The sequence below is a fragment of the Clarias gariepinus genome, chromosome 4 (genome assembly GCF_024256425.1).
Source record: "Clarias gariepinus isolate MV-2021 ecotype Netherlands chromosome 4, CGAR_prim_01v2, whole genome shotgun sequence".
Classification (NCBI taxonomy): Eukaryota; Metazoa; Chordata; class Actinopteri; order Siluriformes; family Clariidae; genus Clarias; species Clarias gariepinus.
Genome location: NC_071103.1, coordinates 8,352,165 through 8,372,487, shown reverse-complemented (window position 1 = coordinate 8,372,487; position 20,323 = coordinate 8,352,165). Strand labels below are relative to the sequence as shown.

The following is a 20,323-nucleotide window of genomic DNA, read 5'->3' as shown; positions in this document are numbered from 1 at the left end:
CCTTAGTCAGGGAGGTGACCAAGAACCCTGTCACTCTGTCAGAGCTCCAGAGGTCCTCTGATGAGAGAGGAGAACCTTCTAGAAAGACAACCATCTCTGCAGCAATCCACCAATCAGGCCTATGTGGTAGAGTGGCCAGAGAGTCTCATCAGACCTGAGAATTTTGTTTCTCATGGTCTGAGAGTCCCTCAGGTGCCTTTTGGCAAACTCCATAAGCCTTTGCCATATGCCTTTTACTAAGGAGTGGCTTCCTTCTGGCCACTCTATTATATAGGCCTGATTGGTGGATTGCCGCAGAGATGGTTGACCTTCTAGAAGGTTCTCCTCTCTCATCAGAGGACCTCTTCAAGTTCAAGTTTAAGTAGGCTTTATTGTCATTACAACCATATACAGTTAGTACACAGTGAAACGAAACAACGTTCCTCCAGGACCAAGGTGCTAAATGCAACATAAATTTAGAACATAAATTAACAGACACTAAACTAGCTAACCAAGAGGCCTAGTTAGCTGGCTAGCAGAGACAGGACAGAGAGACCTAACATAAATGACAACATAAATTAACAAAAACTAACTAGCTAAGTATAACATTTTTACAGACAACATAAAGTGCACGTGCAAATGTGCAAACAAGAGCAAAGCTCTGGAGCTCTGACAGTGAGACCATCGGGTTCTTGGTCACCTCCCTGACTAAGGCCCTTCTCCCCCGAACATTAAACTTAAACATTTTTTGTGTGCTCCACTACTGCTTTAAACTCTATATAAACAGATCAGCCACAATGCTTACACCACCACCACCAAGTAAATTAAATAATATAGATTATCAGTGATGTACCAGCAAACTGGTAACAGGATCATTGTCACCCAAGGCTTATATATACATGTGGAGAATCAAAGGCCAGCCTGCCAGGTTCAATCACACAGAAAAGCCAGTGTACCACAAAGTAAAAGTCATTGCTGGCCACAACTGAAAGGCATCAGAACACCCAGTGTCCTGTTAGCTTGTCACATATAGGGCTTTGCGCACAAAGAGGTCAAGGATTTGCTCTGGCCTCCGAATTCCCCGGAGCTCAATCTGACCATGCAGCCATCGAGTGTGCCAGACAAACAAGTGAGTGCACGGAGGCCCAACAACGCCAAGGGATCTAGCACTAATGGCCCGTTTTCAGACACATCTGCAGACCCCCAGGGTGGCATCACATCATCTTTTTACACAGATCTCATCTCAGCCCTATTACTACCTCTGCTCCTGGATTAAAGACAAAGCAGTATTGCCTCCTGATTCTGTCTCTGTTCTCACAGAATGGTGAGGCAGAACAATAGCGCAAATTTCCAACCTTAAACCAACCGTGTGAATGGGGCTACGAGTAAATTTTTTATATACAGTATGTGTGTGCATATATATATATATATATATATATATATATATATACACACACACACACACACACACACTGGGTGGTAAGCTTCTTTAGGACTTCTCACACACTCAAGACAGTGAAGGTGGACTTATCAGAGAACAATACATGTTTCGATTGTCCACATCCAAGATTTTCTCTGCTGGCACCATTGAAATCCAATCCGGGTTAGCACCCGGACATGCCTTTCAGACAGCTTCATCTTGCGTCCACAGTTACTCCTGTTGGATGTGGTTCGTCCTTCTTGGTGGTATGCTGACATTACCCTGTTTTGAACTCTGATACGTCACCCATAATGTGTGCGTTGCAATATTTTAAGCAAAACTGTTCTATTACTCTGCTAATTAAACCTTCACAATCTGCTCTTACTGGTGGAATGTGCAATCAATAAATATTGGCCACCAGACTGGTCATTTTTAGCCATGAAACCTCCAACACTAAATTGGCCAGTGTTTTAGTTTCACTGTCCAACCCCTGTGTGTGTCTGTGTGTAAAGCATAAAGTATAAAGCAGACTGTATACATCTAATGTTCATTACTATTTAAAATATTTTTATGTTTTTTTGTAATCAGAACCTCAGAACCTTATCAACACAAGACCTCTAAAGGTGGGCTAGGGTGTCTGACATTAGCAGCAAATCCTGTAAGTTGCAAATTTTAACCTCCATTGTTTTAACTTTTTTGTCCAGCACATATATTCTTGATTGGGTTGGAATCTGGGTAATTGGCAGGGTAATTTTTGAACTTAAACTTTTTTCTCTTCGTGGTCCTCAAACTATTTCAGAGCAATGTTTTTTTTTTTTAACACTACCATTAGGAATACCATTGCCTTCAAAGCATGTTCTAGATCTGCACCAATGTTTAGGCAAGTGCTATGTGTCAAGGTAACATGCCAGTATGCAATGTTTCCAGTTAGGACATTTCCTAGAGTATTACACGGTCTCTGGCTGCTTGTCTTTTTCCCAAAGTGTATTCTGGTACTCTTTCTCAGGTAAAGAACATACCAATATGTCCAAAGAATGTAAAATAAAACATGATTAATCACTTCAAGTTTTTCTTATGGTTTAGTGGTGCCTATTGTAGGCACCTTTATTGGTGGCCAAAGCTATTCTGATCAGTCTGCAGCCACGCAGCCTTATACACAACAAGCTGCAATAGTTAGTCCGGTTCACATTTTTTTTACTTTTAGTACTTTGTACTATAGTAGCTGTTTTGGGGATTAGCTTGGGCACGTTAGCCTTGATGAAACTTGATGTGCCCATGACCCTCAGCAGTTCACCTTTTGGCCTTTCCAAGGACATTTTTGGTAGCTAACCACTGTGTATTAGTAACACACCACACCACAGGAACACCTATGGTAACTAATTGCTACATAAACTAAATAGATGTTAGCAACCTTTCAAAAACCTGATGTTTTTAATAAGCATTGACCCACTTGTCCCTGTAGCCATCATAATATAGCCTTTGTCAAAACTCAACAGTTAGTTTCCCATGTAAATGCTTTGAAAGCAGTGCTACACATGGTATTTCCAATGTATGTGTTATACATAACATTTTTCCCTGGCATTGTGTTAAATCATCTGCTCTGAGCCCAGAAAGCCCAGGGCTCCCTGAAAGCACACACTGAGGTGGCTCAATGGCGAATTTTTGCATATAGTGCATAACAGTAAGGATGGCTGTTACAAGGCAATGTCTGTGTCAAAATGCCTTGGGACACTAGCCAAACGTGGGAGCTGAAAAGACGTAGACCGTGCTTTCCTCAGAATGTGTTAAGCTGCCCTGTGACACATTCTGAGGAGCAGTTTGTGGGTGGCTCAGGTACAAAACTATAGGAAATTTTAATCTTAAACTACTGAGTGAATCTGACTGATCAGTGAGAGTGGGGAAGACAACATCTAAACATACCAATTCGCCATAATATTCTAAATCCATGAGTCCCCAGGATCTGCTCCTTTACCCATCATAAGACACTTAAGTTCACTTAGGTGCTGTGGCGCAAGGCCATTTAATGCGTTATAGGTCAATAGTAGGATTTTTGAAATCAGTGTGAAATTTCACTGGGAGCCAGTGCAGTGTGGATAAGGTGGGGGTGATGTGCTCCTATCTTCTAGAGCTTGTTATGCACCTAGTTGAACATCCAAGACAGTAAGACGTTAGATTAATCCAGCCTAGCGGTAAATTAACTATTCTACATCGTTTAGTGACAATATTTCCTCATCTTTAGCTATCCTGTGTTTGGTTCGCCTAAATCTTCTTTTGCTCCTTGCTCACTCTGGAGCTCACTAGATAGGCAGCTTCCCTGTTTGCAGGTGTACGAAGTGGTGAGGGCTCGGGAATGGGCCCTGTCTGGTGATTAATCTCTGGTAGTAGTAATCCGTACTTCTCCCCGCAATATAGAATGGGGGAGTGAAGTTTGAGGGATATGGCTTGTCTGTTTGGCTGTTCATCTGTCACTACGTTTGTCTGGATCTGGAAAGCGATGGATAACCAGCAAGCTGAGGTGGGCGGCAGATGTGAAAAGCGTGAGGAGTGCCATGCAGGAGGTACATTTGCTATGCATCCATGCTCCTGCTGCCAAAGAAGTAAAGGCCGCTGTGTGTTTCACGACAAGGCATTCGGTCCCAGCCAAGAAAGCCGCCCACGAGAGGAGTGTCTGGGAGAGCAGGGAGGAGCTGGTTCAGCCAGTCATGAGAAGTGCCTTTCAAGGAAGCTTGCAGGAGCTGCTGCTCATGTCCGCCCACTCTGCCCCTCTGACCGCTGTCATCGTTCACCAGTCTGTGCCTGTATGCCAGTGGTTTACTGCCTACAGGCCTGTACGTGCATCCTTTCCTTCCTTCTTTCCCTTTCCTCCCCCCACTTAACCCTTTTCTTCTTTTTCTAAATAAAATTGCCGGTAATACTTCGCCTTGTGTCTGCATTTGTGGTGCCTCCCATGTGTTACACTATTATCTACATAGGCTTCAATTGAGAGATTGGAATCTAAAATCACACCAAGGTTTTTTCTATTTCTGCATGTACAACAGTAAAGGCCATTCAGAGTTGTGTGATCAGAAACCTTACTTCTAGCTGCATGTCCTAGTAACAGTACTTCAAAATGTTAAATATGGTGAATCATTACAGTCAGTGTTCACTGTAGATGCATTCAAAATGCCCTGTGTACACAGCTATGCATTTGGCTTCCCACATATTATAAAATCACTTGCCGAGCACATTAATGAAGAATATGTCAGTCAACATACCTGCCTAATACGAGGGTGTATGAAAAAGTTTTCAGATTCACGTGCCACAGATCCGGCTGCTTTTGCCGTATGTTCTTCTGCAGATGCCTTAAAACCTTGCAGTAGAATTTTTTATTGATGCTCTGGCCCCTGGGATCGAATTCTTGATGCACAATGTCGTGAATGTCAAAAAATGCTGTTGACCTGCCTTGCCTATTTTATTCACGGAGATGATGGGCTTCTGGACTTTCGTGAAGACTGTTGCTTTGTCTTAGGGTCATACCCATACACCCAAGTTTCATTACCGGTAATGATCTTCGACATGAAGGACTGGTCATCTTTGGCACGCTGACGGAGCAGACTGTTAACTATTGGCAGGTGCATTGTTCCCTCTGCTCCTGGGTCAGCAGTCTAGGGATGAACTTGGCAGCAACACAGCGCATGTTTAAATCACACGTGAGGATTGCCCACACTCTTCCATGACACACCCACAATGTTGTGCTTTGTTATTGATCATCATGCAAAAGTTGCAGAAGGTTTCGACATTTTTGGGCTTGGGTTTGTTAAAGGTTTTCCTGATCTCTCGTCGTCTGATGTTCCACTTTTGAAGCGTGGGTGCCACTTAAAATACTTTAAACGACTTATTGCAGCATCGCCATCAAAGTTGCCTAATTATGTTAAACATCTCTGTGGCAGATTTGCCCAGTTTCATGGTGAATTTTACGTTCACTCTTTGTTCTAACCTGCTGCCCATGATGACATAGCGTGGTAGCGCACATGGTCGTTACTGAATAGCACCAGTAGCACAGCTCTTGATGTACACAGGATAATGTCTTTTACCAAACTGGCATATGTAAGTTGTTGCTCCCTGTACATGCAGCCTGCAAGACATGGAACCCACAAGACCTCTGGAAGTGTGCTGTAATATCAGAAGATTCTTTAATCTTGTAAATTGTGAGTTTGGGCTTTTTATCAAATCTTTTGTCCAGCACACTCCATAGATGAACCTTTCGGATCTGCAGAAAGGTCAGCATCTTGAAATCTTGGTTCCTCAAACCAATCTTGAACGTTTTTTTGCATGGTACCAGGGCATCCTGCTGAAAGTGGCCACTACGATTAGTAAATATCATTGACATGAAAGGGTGTACTTGCATGCCTGCAAGGATGTTTAGGTCCATGGTAACATTCACATAAATGTCAGGTGCTTTAATTTATTTTAATTTACTTTTTCTTTTTTTTTTACCTAAATTGTTGTACTTGTACATTACTAAAAGCCTGCATTTTCATCCCTGTCCTCTATCTTTCTTTGGACTGTATCACCAGCAAAGGCAGGGTGAATAGTGGAACACACACACACCTCCCACATGTCCATCTACTTTACATAAACAGTAGAGTCCTGCCTGATCTGTGCCACTTTGTGCCTTTTTTTTGTCAGGACACCCTTTTTCTGCTCTCCCTGTATGGGAGACTGTACTGTACACACTGAAGTCAACAGTGTAACCACTGCATGAGTCTGTCTGCACAAACAGCTTTATTCCTCATTTTGTGGATTTGTTCTTTAAATACTGGTTGAACCTAGTTCCCTCCTTGGGTGGTTTGATGATTTGCAGGCCATACGCATCTCATCTACGCGTGGCTGGATGTGAAACAGTCATTCGGGTATGCCTTTCTTCCCATCATTGTACAGGTCCCATTTTGGATCACTTACAAGGAGGTTCCATATCAATGACTGGAAACGAGTCAGATTCATGAAGGACTCAGGAAAAGGCACACTCATAATGGAGTTCTGCCTTCAATAGTCTTTCATGTTTGGCAGCTTCACCAGTAAACTATGGAGCACCAGCCCCAAAAACTTTTAGACCTCTTCTTCATTTGCTTCTTCCCGTAGATAGGTTTTGCTGTCTGTATTTTGTGTACCATACTTGCTGTTGTTGCTGCACAGTTATTGACCACTGCCAGAGAAAAAAAAAAAACAGAAAGAACAGTTTGAGAAGGAAGTGCTTCAGTGTGGTATGGACTTATAAACCAGGGGCTCTCAGTGGCCTAAATCTCAAAAATGGCAGTGCGGAGTCCGGGTCTTCCTCAGTTTTCTAGTTTCCCATTTTTGGCAGGTGGGAGCTGAAATGAGCTGGGTGACCCTTCTTGTTCCTTACTTTAGCTTTGGTGCCGTCAGTGGACCCTAGACTTTTGACCGCTCATCACTATAAGACAAAATAATTGTTTATGTTTAGTTATTTGCCAGAGCTACAGTTTACACTCCCCCTCACCAAGTCAACATCATTAATAAGTGTAAAGCAAAAAAAGCCAATAACCTTGAGTCAAAAAATCTTCCTCTCCATGAAGTGATCTCTTTTTTTTTCAGCTCTGCACCTTGCTGAACAATGTGTTTGCCTGCTTAGCACTATATTCACATGAATACAAGGAATATGCAGTCATATCTATTAGTAAAATCTATTATCCATAGTTGTGTTTCCGGCACGGATCCATCCCACTTGAGTTCTGAGGTTTAAATAATGGACAGAGACTACTGATTCTACTCTTGTGGGAAACCTTTATGTGGTCTGCAATATGAATTTGATGGCCTGCAAGTTTTATAGCTATATCAGGGATTATAAGTCTAGCAGTTTTCAACTTCCTTATATTTAAATCTGGGTATGTTAATAAACTTAGCATGGCACCTCTGGCCACTCACTTTTTGAATGCGAAAGTGACACTCCATCATGTGCCCAGTTATGGATCAGCATACCACACTCGCGTCCACTTGAAAACTTCATCTTGACCACAGTGCAGTGTACTCTGGCATGGCTTGAATCAAATGAAAGCCAACCTTACTTTAACAAAATGTATTACACATTTTCTCTTCCTGATATATTAATAATATTGGGCATACTGTGAAAGTTTACTATTTGTACTCTCTCTTTGTCAGTCATACCTGTTAACAGTGAGAATTAAGGGTGTTTCCGAGAACCCTTGACCCCAGAGTCTGGTTCATTTTGATCAGTAAGAACACAATTGTTTTGTGCTCAGGAACAGTGCTCGAGTCTGCTGCGAAAGCTGGTCTGATACAGAATACTCGGGCATGCATCAAGGAACCAATTGTACCTGAGAACGGAAGTAAATCGTTTAGACGCAATGTCATGAGTGCCATCAGACTTCTCCAAAATCTTTGAGTGCGGGTAGCACGAGCCAAAAGTATCCTTTGACCTAACCATTTGTAGCTGATAAAGTAGAAAGGTATTCGAAAGCGATACTCGACATATGCCCTATACTTTTGAAAGGCATATGTTGATTATCGCTCTCTGATACCTTCCTACTGATGGCACTCATGACATTGCGTCTAAACAGCAATCTGCTTTTGTTCTCAGGTACAATTGGTTCCATACAGTATCTGATTTGATAGATGCACGAGTATTCTGTATCATTCTCGAGACAAGATTTTGCAACGGACTCGGGCACAGTTCCTGAGCTCAGAACAATTGTGTTCTCACTGATGAAAATAACCCAGACTTTGGGGTCAAGTGTTTTTAGAAACGATCCCAGACAACACCTGTCAACAGTGTAACCACTGCATGAGTCTGTCTGCACAAACAGCTTTATTTCTCATTTTGTGGATTTGTTCTTTAAATACTGGTTGAACCTAGTTCCCTCCTTGGGTGGTTTGATGATTTGCAGGCCATACGCATCTCATCTACGCGTGGCTGGATGTGAAACAGTCATTCGGGTATGCCTTTCTTCCCATCATTGTACAGGTCCCATTTTGGATCACTTACAAGGAGGTTCCATATCAATGACTGGAAACAAGTCAGATTCATGAAGGACTCAAAAAAAGGCATACTTATAATAGAGTTCTGCCTTCAATAGTCCTTCATGTTTGGCAGCTCCACCAGTAAACTATGGAGCACCAGCCCCAAAAACTTATAGACCTCTTCTTCATTTGCTTCTTCCCATAGATAGGTTTTGCTGTCTGTATTTTGTGTACCATACTTGCTGTTGTTGCTGCACAGTTGTTGACCACTGCCAGAGAAAAAAAAACAGAAAGAACAGTTTGAGAAGGAAGTGCTTTAGTGTGGTATGGACTTATAAACCAGGGGCTCTCAGTGGCCTAAATCTCAAAAATGGCAGTGCGGAGTCCGGGTCTTCCTCAGTTTTCTAGTTTCCCATTTTTGGCAGGTGGGAGCTGGAATGAGCTGGGTGACCCTTCTTGTTCCTTACTTTAGCTTTGGTGCCGTCAGTGGACCCTAGACTTTTGACCGCGCATCACTATAAGACAAAATAATTGTTTATGTTTAGTCATTTGCCAGAGCTACAGTTTACACTCCCCCTCACCAAGTCAACATCATTAATAAGTGTAAAGCAAAAAAAGGCAATAACCTTGAGTCAAAAAATCTTCCTCTCTATGAAGTGATCTCTTTTTTTTTCAGCTCTGCACCTTGCTGAACAATGTGTTTGCCTGCTTAGCACTATATTCACATGAATACAAGGAATATGCAGTCATATCTATTAGTAAAATCTATTATCCATAGTTGTGTTTCCGGCACGGATCCATCCCACTTGAGTTCTGAGGTTTAAATAATGGACAGAGACTACTGATTCTACTCTTGTGGGAAACCTTTATGTGGTCTGCAATATGAATTTGATGGCCTGCAAGTTTTATAGCTATATCAGGGATTATAAGTCTAGCAGTTTTCAACTTCCTTATATTTAAATCTGGGTATGTTAATAAACTTAGCATGGCACCTCTGGCCACTCACTTTTTGAATGCGAAAGTGACACTCCATCATGTGCCCAGTTATGGATCAGCATACCACACTCGCGTCCACTTGAAAACTTCATCTTGACCACAGTGCAGTGTACTCTGGCATGGCTTGAATCAAATGAAAGCCAACCTTACCTTAACAAAATGTATTACACATTTTCTCTTCCTGAAATATTAATAATATTGGGCATACTGTGAAAGTTTACTATTTGTACTCTCTCTTTGTCAGTCATACCTGTTAACAGTACGAATTAAGGGTGTTTCCGAGAACACTTGACCCCAGAGTCTGGTTCATTTTGATCAGTAAGAACACAATTGTTCTGTGCTCAGGAACAGTGCTCGAGTCTGCTGCGAAAGCTGGTCTGATACAGAATACTCGGGCATGCATCAAGGAACCAATTGTACCTGAGAACGGAAGTAAATTGTTTAGACGCAATGTCATGAGTGCCATCAGACTTCTCCAAAATCTTTGAGTGCGGGTAGCACGAGCCAAAAGTATCCTTTGACCTAACCATCCGTAGCTGATAAAGTAGAAAGGTATTCGAAAGCGATACTCGACATATGCCTTATACTTTTGAAAGGCATATGTTGATTATCGCTCTCTGATACCTTCCTACTGATGGCACTCTTGACATTGCGTCTAAACAGCAATCTGCTTTTGTTCTCAGGTACAATTGGTTCCATACAGTATCTGATTTGATAGATGCACGAGTATTCTGTATCATTCTCGAGACAAGATTTTGCAACGGCCTCGGGCACAGTTCCTGAGCTCAAAATAATTGTGTTCTCACTGATGAAAATAACCCAGACTTTGGGGTCAAGTGTTTTTAGAAACGATCCCGGGCATGGTGTTGGTTTCCTTTGATGGTCTTCATGAGAGCCAGTTTCACCTTGCTTGATGTGTTTTGCAAATGCATTTGCCTATACTATAACGACTGATCTTCATGTCTTAACACAATAACTGACTGTTATGTTGTTACTTGATTACCTAATTCCATATGTTATTTCTGAAAATAAATCATAAAACAAAAAACAAGGTGATTTGTCTAAATATTGTTACAGAGTTAGTTCAGAGGCATCAGTGCCTGGAAAAGTGTCACATTGCTTGGATTTAGTAGCTGCCAAGGTTCTGCAATGCCTATAAACTCTCCAGCATACTCTCGGATGATCAAAGATATTTCAAGTTTAAATATTATGTAAAAAAAATATATTAAAACTAATGATTTCTGTGGTAATATCAGTTGATATGGAAAGCCTTAGTGTTTTATGCATTTATGCCCAAGAATTAACCACCATGACTCATTTTAGAGCTAGCCACCCAACCAAAATAAGCATAATAGACAAGTGTTTTGACCACAAACGACTGGAGGTTCAAATTCAAATTTTATTCATCTCACACATAACCATACACAGTACAACTTGCAGTGAAATGACAGTCACAACTGTGGCCAACAAAAAATTAACTTAAATAATATCCCCACTAAGGTGGTATGGTGGCTTTGTGGTTAGCACTGTCATCTTGCACCTCCACGGTTAAGGGGTTCAAATACCGGCTCTGCTCCTCTTGGTTTTCTTCAGGTTCACGGTTTCCTTCTACAGCCAGAAGAAATAAGATTTAGATTAATATACATTGCTTGCTGTTATACAATTGTTATTGTGTGGGGTTGTGTGTATGTGCTGGATCTTGTAATGCTATGGTACCTTTCCTAGGTGTCCTAAATTCTCAGGCCTCCCCTGACCCCACACAAGATAAAATTACATTAAGCGGAAGTGTTTTCCTAACCGCAACAGAGAGAAGAGTCAATTGTTTGGATGGCTGAGGTCCGTCATTGTCTTACTAGCCTTGGTCTACCATTGCTTGCTGTCCTCTAGAGAGGCTTTTGGTCCTGCTGTTCCCACACAAGGCTGTATTGCTTTCTGGTTTAAACTAACCTTATATGAGGAAGGTGAGATATGAGGAAATTCACACCCTGGGGAGCAGTTTAAAGTCTTTCAAATGTCTATTTTGGTAAAGATCCTAAATGGCCTCCTTGTTGATTTGTTAAAAAACAGTGACATGACAGTTTATGCATGATGTGTATAAGGTATTGTATAGTGGAAACCACATTCAGTTTCTGGCTTCCAGACAAGTAAGGTCTATTTATTTTAAAAAGTGTGAACATTCAAAATAGACATGCATGTAAGCAAAATGGAGCTTTCTTTAGAGGGGTCCTGGTACAACATTGTACGTTTCCTTTTGAAGTTTTGGGAAGGTTTTTCAGTTGGATGGTTGACATAAGCCTGTCAGACCTTTGGGGTGTGTCCCAAAACTCTGGGCCACAATTAATTGCTTGTCTTATAAGTAAGCCTGTGCAAGGTGGCTCTTGAGACACTGACCCTAGGTCTCACCTCCATGACCCTAGTCTCACCTCCACTCCTTGTGAAGCTCTACAAAGTTCTTGAGTCAGCTTTGCTTGACAGTTTTTAAGACTATGGCTTCCTACCAGACTTTTCCCTACTAATCAACTTTCCATCAATATGCCTCGATACAGCACTATGCAAACAGCCCTTTCAGCAATTACCTTACTACTTCTCATGGAGGTTGTTGTTGATTGTGTTTTGGGCAACTGTCAGTTCAAGTCTTTTAGTAGAACTAAAAATTTAAGGCATTCCTTCATTCTATAGTGCATCCTGGAGCGATCTATTGTCCAGGTAAGTGAGGCGCACACATATGCACAGCCATCCACTTATGTAAAAGAAAATGTGATCCGTCAAATGAGGACACCTTCTTCCATTGCTCCATGATATTCACATGGTGCTCTGACCAGCGGATACTGTACTTAGCTTGTGTTCTTATCATAGCCATAAATAAATCTGCAAAAATCCAGAAAAAATTCAGCAAATTGTGCTACAGTAGTTATCCTAATTGGCTTAAACAGGGTAGTTTTTGTTTCCTCCCCATGTGGATTAATGAGCCTTGGGTGCAAGGAAAGCCATCTTTTGTCTTTTCTTGGACTTCTTTGGTAGGTAGGTACTAATCACTGCATACTGGAAACACCCCAGAAGACCTACTGTTTTCAAGATGCTTTAACTTAGCTTTTTAGCCATCACAATGGGGCCCTTGTCAGGGTCTCTCGTATTCTTATGTTTGGATTTTGTTTAACTTCTGGATTATAGACCCCATTTACCTTCAAAACCGCTTTAATTCTTCGTGTTGGTAATTCAACAAAGGTGCTAAAAACATTTCTTAGAGATTTTGGTTCATATTGATGTGATGGCATCATGCAGTTGCTGCAGATTTGTTGGGTGCACATCCATAATGCAAATTTCCAGTTCCTACATCCCAAAGGTGTACTCTATTGGATTGTGATCTGTGACTGTTAGTGCCATTTGAGTACAGTAACCTCAATTCACTTGGTCTGCAACAATGTCGAGGTAGGTGGTACATGTGAAAGTAGCATTCAAACGAGCTCTAGGACCAAATTAGCTCATACTTGTTCTGGCAGTTTGTGTTTTTCCCAATAGTGCCATCTTTTCCACAGGTAAGAAACACACCTTGTTATCCACATGATGTAAAAAAAAAAATCTAATTTTTCGGACCGGGCCACCATTTTCCCCTGCTCTATGGCTCGATTCTGATGCTCACATACTGCTACTTTTGATGCATTCAGCGGTGGACAGGACTCAGGATGATGTGTCTGCAGCTGTGCAGTGTGGCCCGCATATCATAGCAATCACACTTTTTTTTCCGGCAACTTGTGCTACAGTACTTTTTTGGGATCTAATCAGACAGGCTAGCCTTTCCTTCTCACATGCACCAGTGAGCCCTGGGTACCAAGGTTGCCATTCCCAGGGTGCAAACGTCACTGCGACAGTGACTGTATTTTGCCATCATGTCTTTGACCAGTTACAGCTATGCCATATTAATTTCTGTACCCCCTGAGCCAAGAATTTCCCATTCCCTTTTTTTGTGGTGCCTTTGGTACTTTAAAATAATCTAAATCTATTCAGATATTGGCAAGTAAAATCACCAACCATTACTCATGCTTCCTGAATGGTGTGCTCAACCTGCCACAGTGTGCTGCTTGTGTCATATGTAGGTACAAAGGTAATTAAGAATGTAAAAATAACCATTGACCATCCCAAAAAAGTTGAAAAGAAAAAAGGAAAATGAGGAAATGAAGTGGTCGCTTCTCGCTTTGTTGCCATAGGGATGCAGTGAATGTCACTGAACAATCATATGATGACATCAAGTGACCTTCACACTATGGCACTGAAGCTGGGGTAAAGTTCATGTTAAGAATAGTTCAAAACAGGCTCTTAGAGGTGGGACTGGATTTAGGCAACGGCAGAATTGCCCTTCAGCAATGAGAGGTAAAGAATAGCCAGGCTGCACTTTTGAATTCACTTGTGGATTTAGACAGGTACTTAGGATTTTTACTTACCTTGACGAACAATCTTTTTATATAAACATAACAATAACAATATATTTTTATTATATATTTGAAAACAAAACATTATAATAGCATGATTTTGCTCATACACAAACTATTGTTTTTCTTAGATACAACATGTCAAGCAGTCATATTGTTGACTTAAAGTTTAAGAATGCATTGAACAGTGAACAAGTACAAATAATCAAGGACAAAATTTAATGTCAAAAGGTCCTTGCTCAAAAAAAAAACAAATTAACCCCTGTTGAACACTGTTTATTGTTCTTCCTAAAAAAAGTCAAACAAGTGTGTAGTAGGTTGATAGACCTGATAAATAGATTGATCATAAGATTTTCAGCAAATAAAATATTTTACCATATTATATTAAGTGGGATCCCAGTCTTATAACGATAATGCTAAGAATCTTGAAATGTGCATGCGTATTGCTATGCTTATAAAATAACGCTTCTTTAATAATACTGGACTAGATTTTGTGCAAAATATGCATGTTATTTAAAATGTATGTTGAGTGAGTTTTGCCAGAATTTGCTTCTAAATGGTAGTGAGCGTATCACGTGGCTATGTTTGCACTTGCCCAATCGGACAACATTTTGATATCGGACAACCATTAATGTCAAACCCTGAGGCTGAAGTTTGCAAAAGACCACAGGAACTGGACCGGGGAGAACTGGACTAAGGTTATCTTTCCTAATAGGTTTAATGTTCAGCTTTGACTAACAAGTCTTATGGTTAGATGGAGACTAAATCACATTGTCCAGCTTCACCAGCTGTGAAATGTGGAGGAGGATCTGTGATTATCTGGGTGTGCTTCAGCAAGGCTAAAATTGGTAAATTTCTCTTTATAAGGATGTGTGAATCAAGTCCCATACAAAGTTATGCTGAAAGAAAATGTGCCGCCTTCTGCTTTGACAGCGTTCCGCATTTTTAAAGACAATGGCAATTTTCCATGGCACACAGCCAGGTCGATCAAGGTGTGGATGGAGGACCACCAGATCAAGACCCTCTCAAGGACAGCCGAACCTCTAGATTAGAATCCCACAGAAACCTCTAGAATGTAATCAGGAGGAAGATGAGCAACAAAGCTGAGCTGCTTGAATTTTCTGCATCAATAGTGGCATAAATATACCCAATAGCAATGAGAAAAACTGTTGGAGTAGGAGTAGCTGTGTCAGGGGTAGCTCAGTGGTTAAGGCATTGGACTACGATTTGGAAGATCCCAGGTTCAAACCCCACAACCACCAAGTTGCCACTTTTGGGCCCTTGAGCAAGGCCCTTAACCCTCAACTGCTCAAATGTGTAATGAGATAAAAATGTAAGTCGCTCTGGATAAGAGCGTCTGCCAAATGCCTAAATGTAAATGTTGGAGAGCATGCGTGCTCTGATGTCAAATCAGAGCCTCCAAATACTAATTTCCAAATGTTTCCTAGTTAAAACATTAGCACCATATTGTTTAATAATTAATATGAACCTGTTTTCTTTGCATTATTCAAGATCAGTAAACATTGTTATTTAATGTGCTTGTATTTGGAATTTAAAACATATTTTGTCAGGATTTTATGAAATAAAACAAATAATTTGGGCAAAACCTACAGACCTATAAAAGCAAAACCGGCCATCTAAACTGTCGGATTGGGAGAGAAGGGCCTTACTCAGGGGGGTGACCAAGAACTCGATGGTCAAAGAGAGAGGTCCCCTGTGGAGAGAGAAGAACCCTCCGGAAGGACAACCATCTTTGCAGCAATCCACGAATGAGGCCTATATGGTAGAGTGGCCAGACGGAAGCCACTCCTTAGTAAAATGAGTCTGATGAGGCTCTTTGGCCACTACCATATAGGCCTGATTGGTGGATTGCTGCAGAGATGGTTGTCCTTCTAGAAGGTTCTCTTCTTTTTGTCAGACCTCTGAACCTCTGACAGCATGACCATTGGGTTCTTGGTCACCCTCCTGACTAAGGTCCTTCTTTCCCTGATCGCTCAATTTAGATGTCTGGCTAGCTCTAGGAAGAGTCCTGGTGGTTTCGAACTTCTTCCACTTGAGGATGTGGGGGCCACTATGCACATTGGGACCTTCAAAGCAGCAGAAATTTTTTTGTAACCTTTCCCAGATTTGTGCCTCGAGACAATCCTGTCTCGGAGGTCTACAGACAATTCCTTTGACTTCATGCTTGGTTTGTGCTCTGACATAAACTGTCAACTGTGGGACCTTATATAGACAGGTGTGTGCCTTTCCAAATCATGTTCAATCAACTGAATTTACCACAAGTGGACTCCAATTAAACTGTAGAATTATCTCAAGGATGATAAGGGGAAACAGGATGTGCCTGAGCTCAATTTTGCGAACCTGTGAATACTTATGTACATGTGCTTTCTCAATTATTTTTTTTTAATAAATTTGCAAAAATCTCAAGTAAACTTTTCATGTTGTCTGTGACATAACAAAATGTGGAAAAAGTAATGCGCTGTGAATAATTTCCGAATGCACGTACATTATTATATATATTGTTTCCTCAATTCCTTTACAATAAAATGCAAGTTATTTTTTTAACTGCTATAAACAATCTTCCTGTATTTTAAATTAGAATATAGAGGTCATGATCATTTTATGTGTATATGCCTGACATAGACTTAGCTTTAAAGACATTTTCAACTTTGTCCAATGAATTAATATTTTGCATAGCTAACTTATGTTCTCCCGTTCTCTTTTTAGATGAGATCCTGACCAAGACCATGAGCCAGAGAAAGAAAGGAATACCTTAGTGCTTGACATCTAATTTTTCTGAATCCCAGATTTCAGTCTTGGTTTTCATCTGTGCTTCAGGGATCATGGACTTAATGAATAGATACCTTCCTTGATAGAAGTGACTGGAAAGAATTACTGGAACTTTGTAACATGTGAGCATAAAGGAGATCTCTTAAACCATGTAGTTAATTTCAAATGGAAAGTTAATTGGATTTGCATATCTACAGTTTCCCATTTTTTCTTCAGGAACAATTGAATGTCATATTTATCCCATACAAGTTATCTCTCTTTTGTTAAATGACCTTTATCAGATTTTAAGCAAGTTTTGGTTAAACAGAAATGGCGTACCAGTCACTTGAAGTTTTAACTGGAAATGATTTCATCTGCACAGAGTGTGGTGAAGGGTTTGGCCAGTACCCAAAACTAATCAATCACATGGCTAATCATGGACCCATTGGACCATTTTCTTCCACTTCTGAAACTTCAACTAATGGTTGTGATAAACTTATTGAATTTGCACTTCATGAAAATGGAACACTCACAGTGGTTGATAGAGCTGCTTTGTCAAACTTCTCATTTCTATTTGGAAAACCCATGTCAAAGCTGTTATCGAACCAAGCACATTGTCAGGATCCCTTGCCTTCAAGCAAAATGGCAGAAAAAGACCATACCCAGTGTAGATGTGAGAGATGTGGTCAAGTGTTTAGGAGCCAGAAAAGTTTGCAACAACATCAGCGATATCGTCCCCTTGAGCAAGGGTTTAAATGTACCCTATGTTGCAAAGTTTTTTATGATCGAGAGAGCCTTCGTGGGCACCTCCAGAAACATGCTCATGAACGTTTTTACAGTTGTGGACATTGTGGGAAACGATTCTTGAGACAAGAGACCCTTTTTTTACATCAGAAAGAATGGCATGCATCACTTGGATCTAAGAGTTTAAGTAAATTCGATGAGGACCGTGAAAATGGTATAGATAAATCATATCCTTGCAAGATTTGTGGCTTGCGTTTTTTTTGGCTGTCAGACTTGCAGAGCCATTTGATTAATCATTCTCATGTCAGCAAAGCAAATGATGATCTTACACAAAAAGAAAATATGCAGGGACAGGATGATGTTAGCCCTAAGAAAAATGCCTCCCATACTCCTGATGATTCAAATGACCGTTCATATCGTTGTGGCTTGTGTGGAGGACACTTTAATTGCTTGTCAGATTTGAAAGAGCATCACCTTTCAGAACATCCAGAGGAGGATTCTTCTGAACCAGCACCTGAGATTAAACGACAGTCTGTTAATTATTATGGTATAATGCGTCAAATGGTTTCAAAACACCAAACACAAAGAATGGATTTATTGAGGCCACGGATGAGAGGTAGACCAAGAGGAGGTGCTTCTAGAGGTAATCCACATTCTAAGGTATTCCCTTGCAAACAATGCCATCGTGTTTTTGTGCACTCCAGTAGCCTTTCCCGTCATATGCGATACCACAAGGGCACCCTTCATACATGCCTTTATTGTGGTAGACACTTTCCACAAAGATGTGATGTTACAAGGCATGTTGCTATGTACCATAGTTCAGACATAAAGCTTAAGGCCGATGTTGAAAAAGTAGACCAGGAAGATGAAAGTGTTACGCATGAATCACCAAAAACTCAGACAAGTAATGAAAGTGATCATGAAGGTGAAAACAGTGAAGACCAGCAGTCACCAAAACCACAAGACAAAGAAGAGTTGCAAGATACACAAGAGCCCTCTCAAATCAAGCCACGCATGATGTACAAATGCAAAGACTGTTGTCGAGTCTTTAGGCTACTTAGCGTATTTCAGCGACATGTGCGCAACCATAGAATACACCCTCCTCGGGTGCTGCTATTCTGTCCTCGTTGTCCATGTCGCTTCACCTTCCGCTCTGCTCTAGAGCGCCATCTAGAGAATCATGATAAAGAAGGGTCAGAGAAGCATGGTCAGGAACCATCTTCACCTGCAGAGGCCAATATGGAGTATGTAGAAAATGAAGACGATTTGAGTGTTGAAAGGAGTGAGTCAGAACCTGATTCAAAAGAGAGTCCATCAACAGATGTATTGTATGAATGCACTGAATGTACTGAGACCTTCACAGAGCTACAGCTATTCCTCAAACATCAAAGTACTCATAGTTGAAAGATATTTGTAGAGACGATAATATATACCTTAAACAGTTGATTTACCTGTTTGATACAATGCCACATCTGCTTGATATACTGATTTTAAAATCATGCTTTTTTGAGAGAGTATGGTCAGATCTTGGGTCAGATCAAAGACAATGCTAATTTGATACTTGAAAATTGGTACTTGGACACATTTGTTTCCTACAGTGCAAATTCAAACTCCATAATTTTTCCTCTGTTACTGCTAACCTTCAATTGGTTCTTTATGAAAACTCAGAACAGCTTATATCACCTTTGCAGTGCATACTTATTTGATATTGAATGTCTTCAGAGCTGCCAGGTATTGGGGTCCAAATCCAAGACAATCTCACTGATTTTATTTATTTTTATTTTTTATTTTGATGATAATTACTGTAAAACAATATACTAAATATAGACGCACCTTAGTCTGTATAGTTTTTCCCCTTCTCTGTTTTCCTATAGAAAGCCATGATTAAGCTATTGGATGGAAATTTAAATGTTTGCATTATTTCAACAATTTATAAATCAAGTGTGCCACCAATATTTGTCTAAACAGTATTCTGTTTACATACCCTTCTTTAAATACAGAGATGACACTAAAAAAAAGTACTGCTAAATGTTTTGCTGACACCCAATATGTACCATTACAAACAGCCTAGTCATGTGTTTTGGTTCTGACTGACATTATTGTCAGAAGTCTAGGCTGGATTTGGTTGCTTGCAACAATATTTGTCCAAACCCAGGGTATGGTGGTAATTAAATTTACTCATGCAGTGCGTACTGCAGATTTTAAGGGCTTCCTTGGGAATTATTGGGCAACTAGACAGGCGAAAAAAAAGCATGCTTGTCTGCAAAATGTGACTACAGTCCCAAAGGTAGTGTATTTAATTTTAAAAAAGTACCTTTAATATAATCACTGTAATTGCAGTTAGGACACAGATACACATTTGAGGACAACTCGGTCATGACATTTCCTTTAACCTTATCCTTTTTGGGCTGTATATGCAAAGCAGGGCCTAAAGATTTGGACTGGCTGGTTGCAATTCAACCAGCTCATTTTGGGACATTGTCTTTTGGTCAATGAGAAACCTTTGTGCCTCGATGTGAACAACTTTATCTGAAAATTCCCTGGGAGTAGTAAACATATAACCATTGTTTGAGAATAAATGTATTGCTGGTGGGTCCAAAGGCACAGACTATGTTATTCAGGGAATACCAAGGTCTACAATGAAGTACATGTGATTTTCTTTAGTCCAACACTCCAGTATAATGTCTCACTTTATGAACATGTCCTTCACAGGCAGATTGAGGAAACTTACCAAATGGCCATCTTATTTGTTTGTGGTAATTGAGTAATTTCTTTCTTTTTTTAATAATGACTGAAACACAACTACATATCTCTTGTGTACTCGTATTAATAAAAATGATCTGACATCATGAAGAATGTATTTGTTTGTTTGTGCATAAGGATAGGGTAACAAATTTCAAAAAACAAATGTTGCCCAAATGTATAAAATATCTTTGTTTACTTGGACACTAGAAGTATCCATACCTAAATTACTGACATTTTCACCAGAGCTGACAAAATGCAGATGCTC

The 20,323-nt window shown here is 40.4% G+C and overlaps 1 protein-coding gene across 2 annotated transcripts in view; it reads left to right on the top strand.

Moving 5' to 3' along the window:
• The window catches only part of si:dkeyp-84f3.5 (uncharacterized protein LOC334144 homolog), a 28,185-nt gene extending 8,016 nt beyond the window's left edge, over positions 1 to 20,169 (top strand). For both annotated transcript variants that reach the window (XM_053495059.1, XM_053495060.1), the window contains one exon: positions 16,528 to 20,169. In XM_053495059.1, coding sequence (XP_053351034.1) covers positions 16,900 to 18,717 — 1,818 coding nt within the window. In that variant the 5' untranslated portion in view covers positions 16,528 to 16,899 and the 3' untranslated portion in view covers positions 18,718 to 20,169. The remainder of the gene's footprint in view (positions 1 to 16,527) is intronic.
• The last annotated feature ends 154 nt before the right edge of the window (positions 20,170 to 20,323 follow it).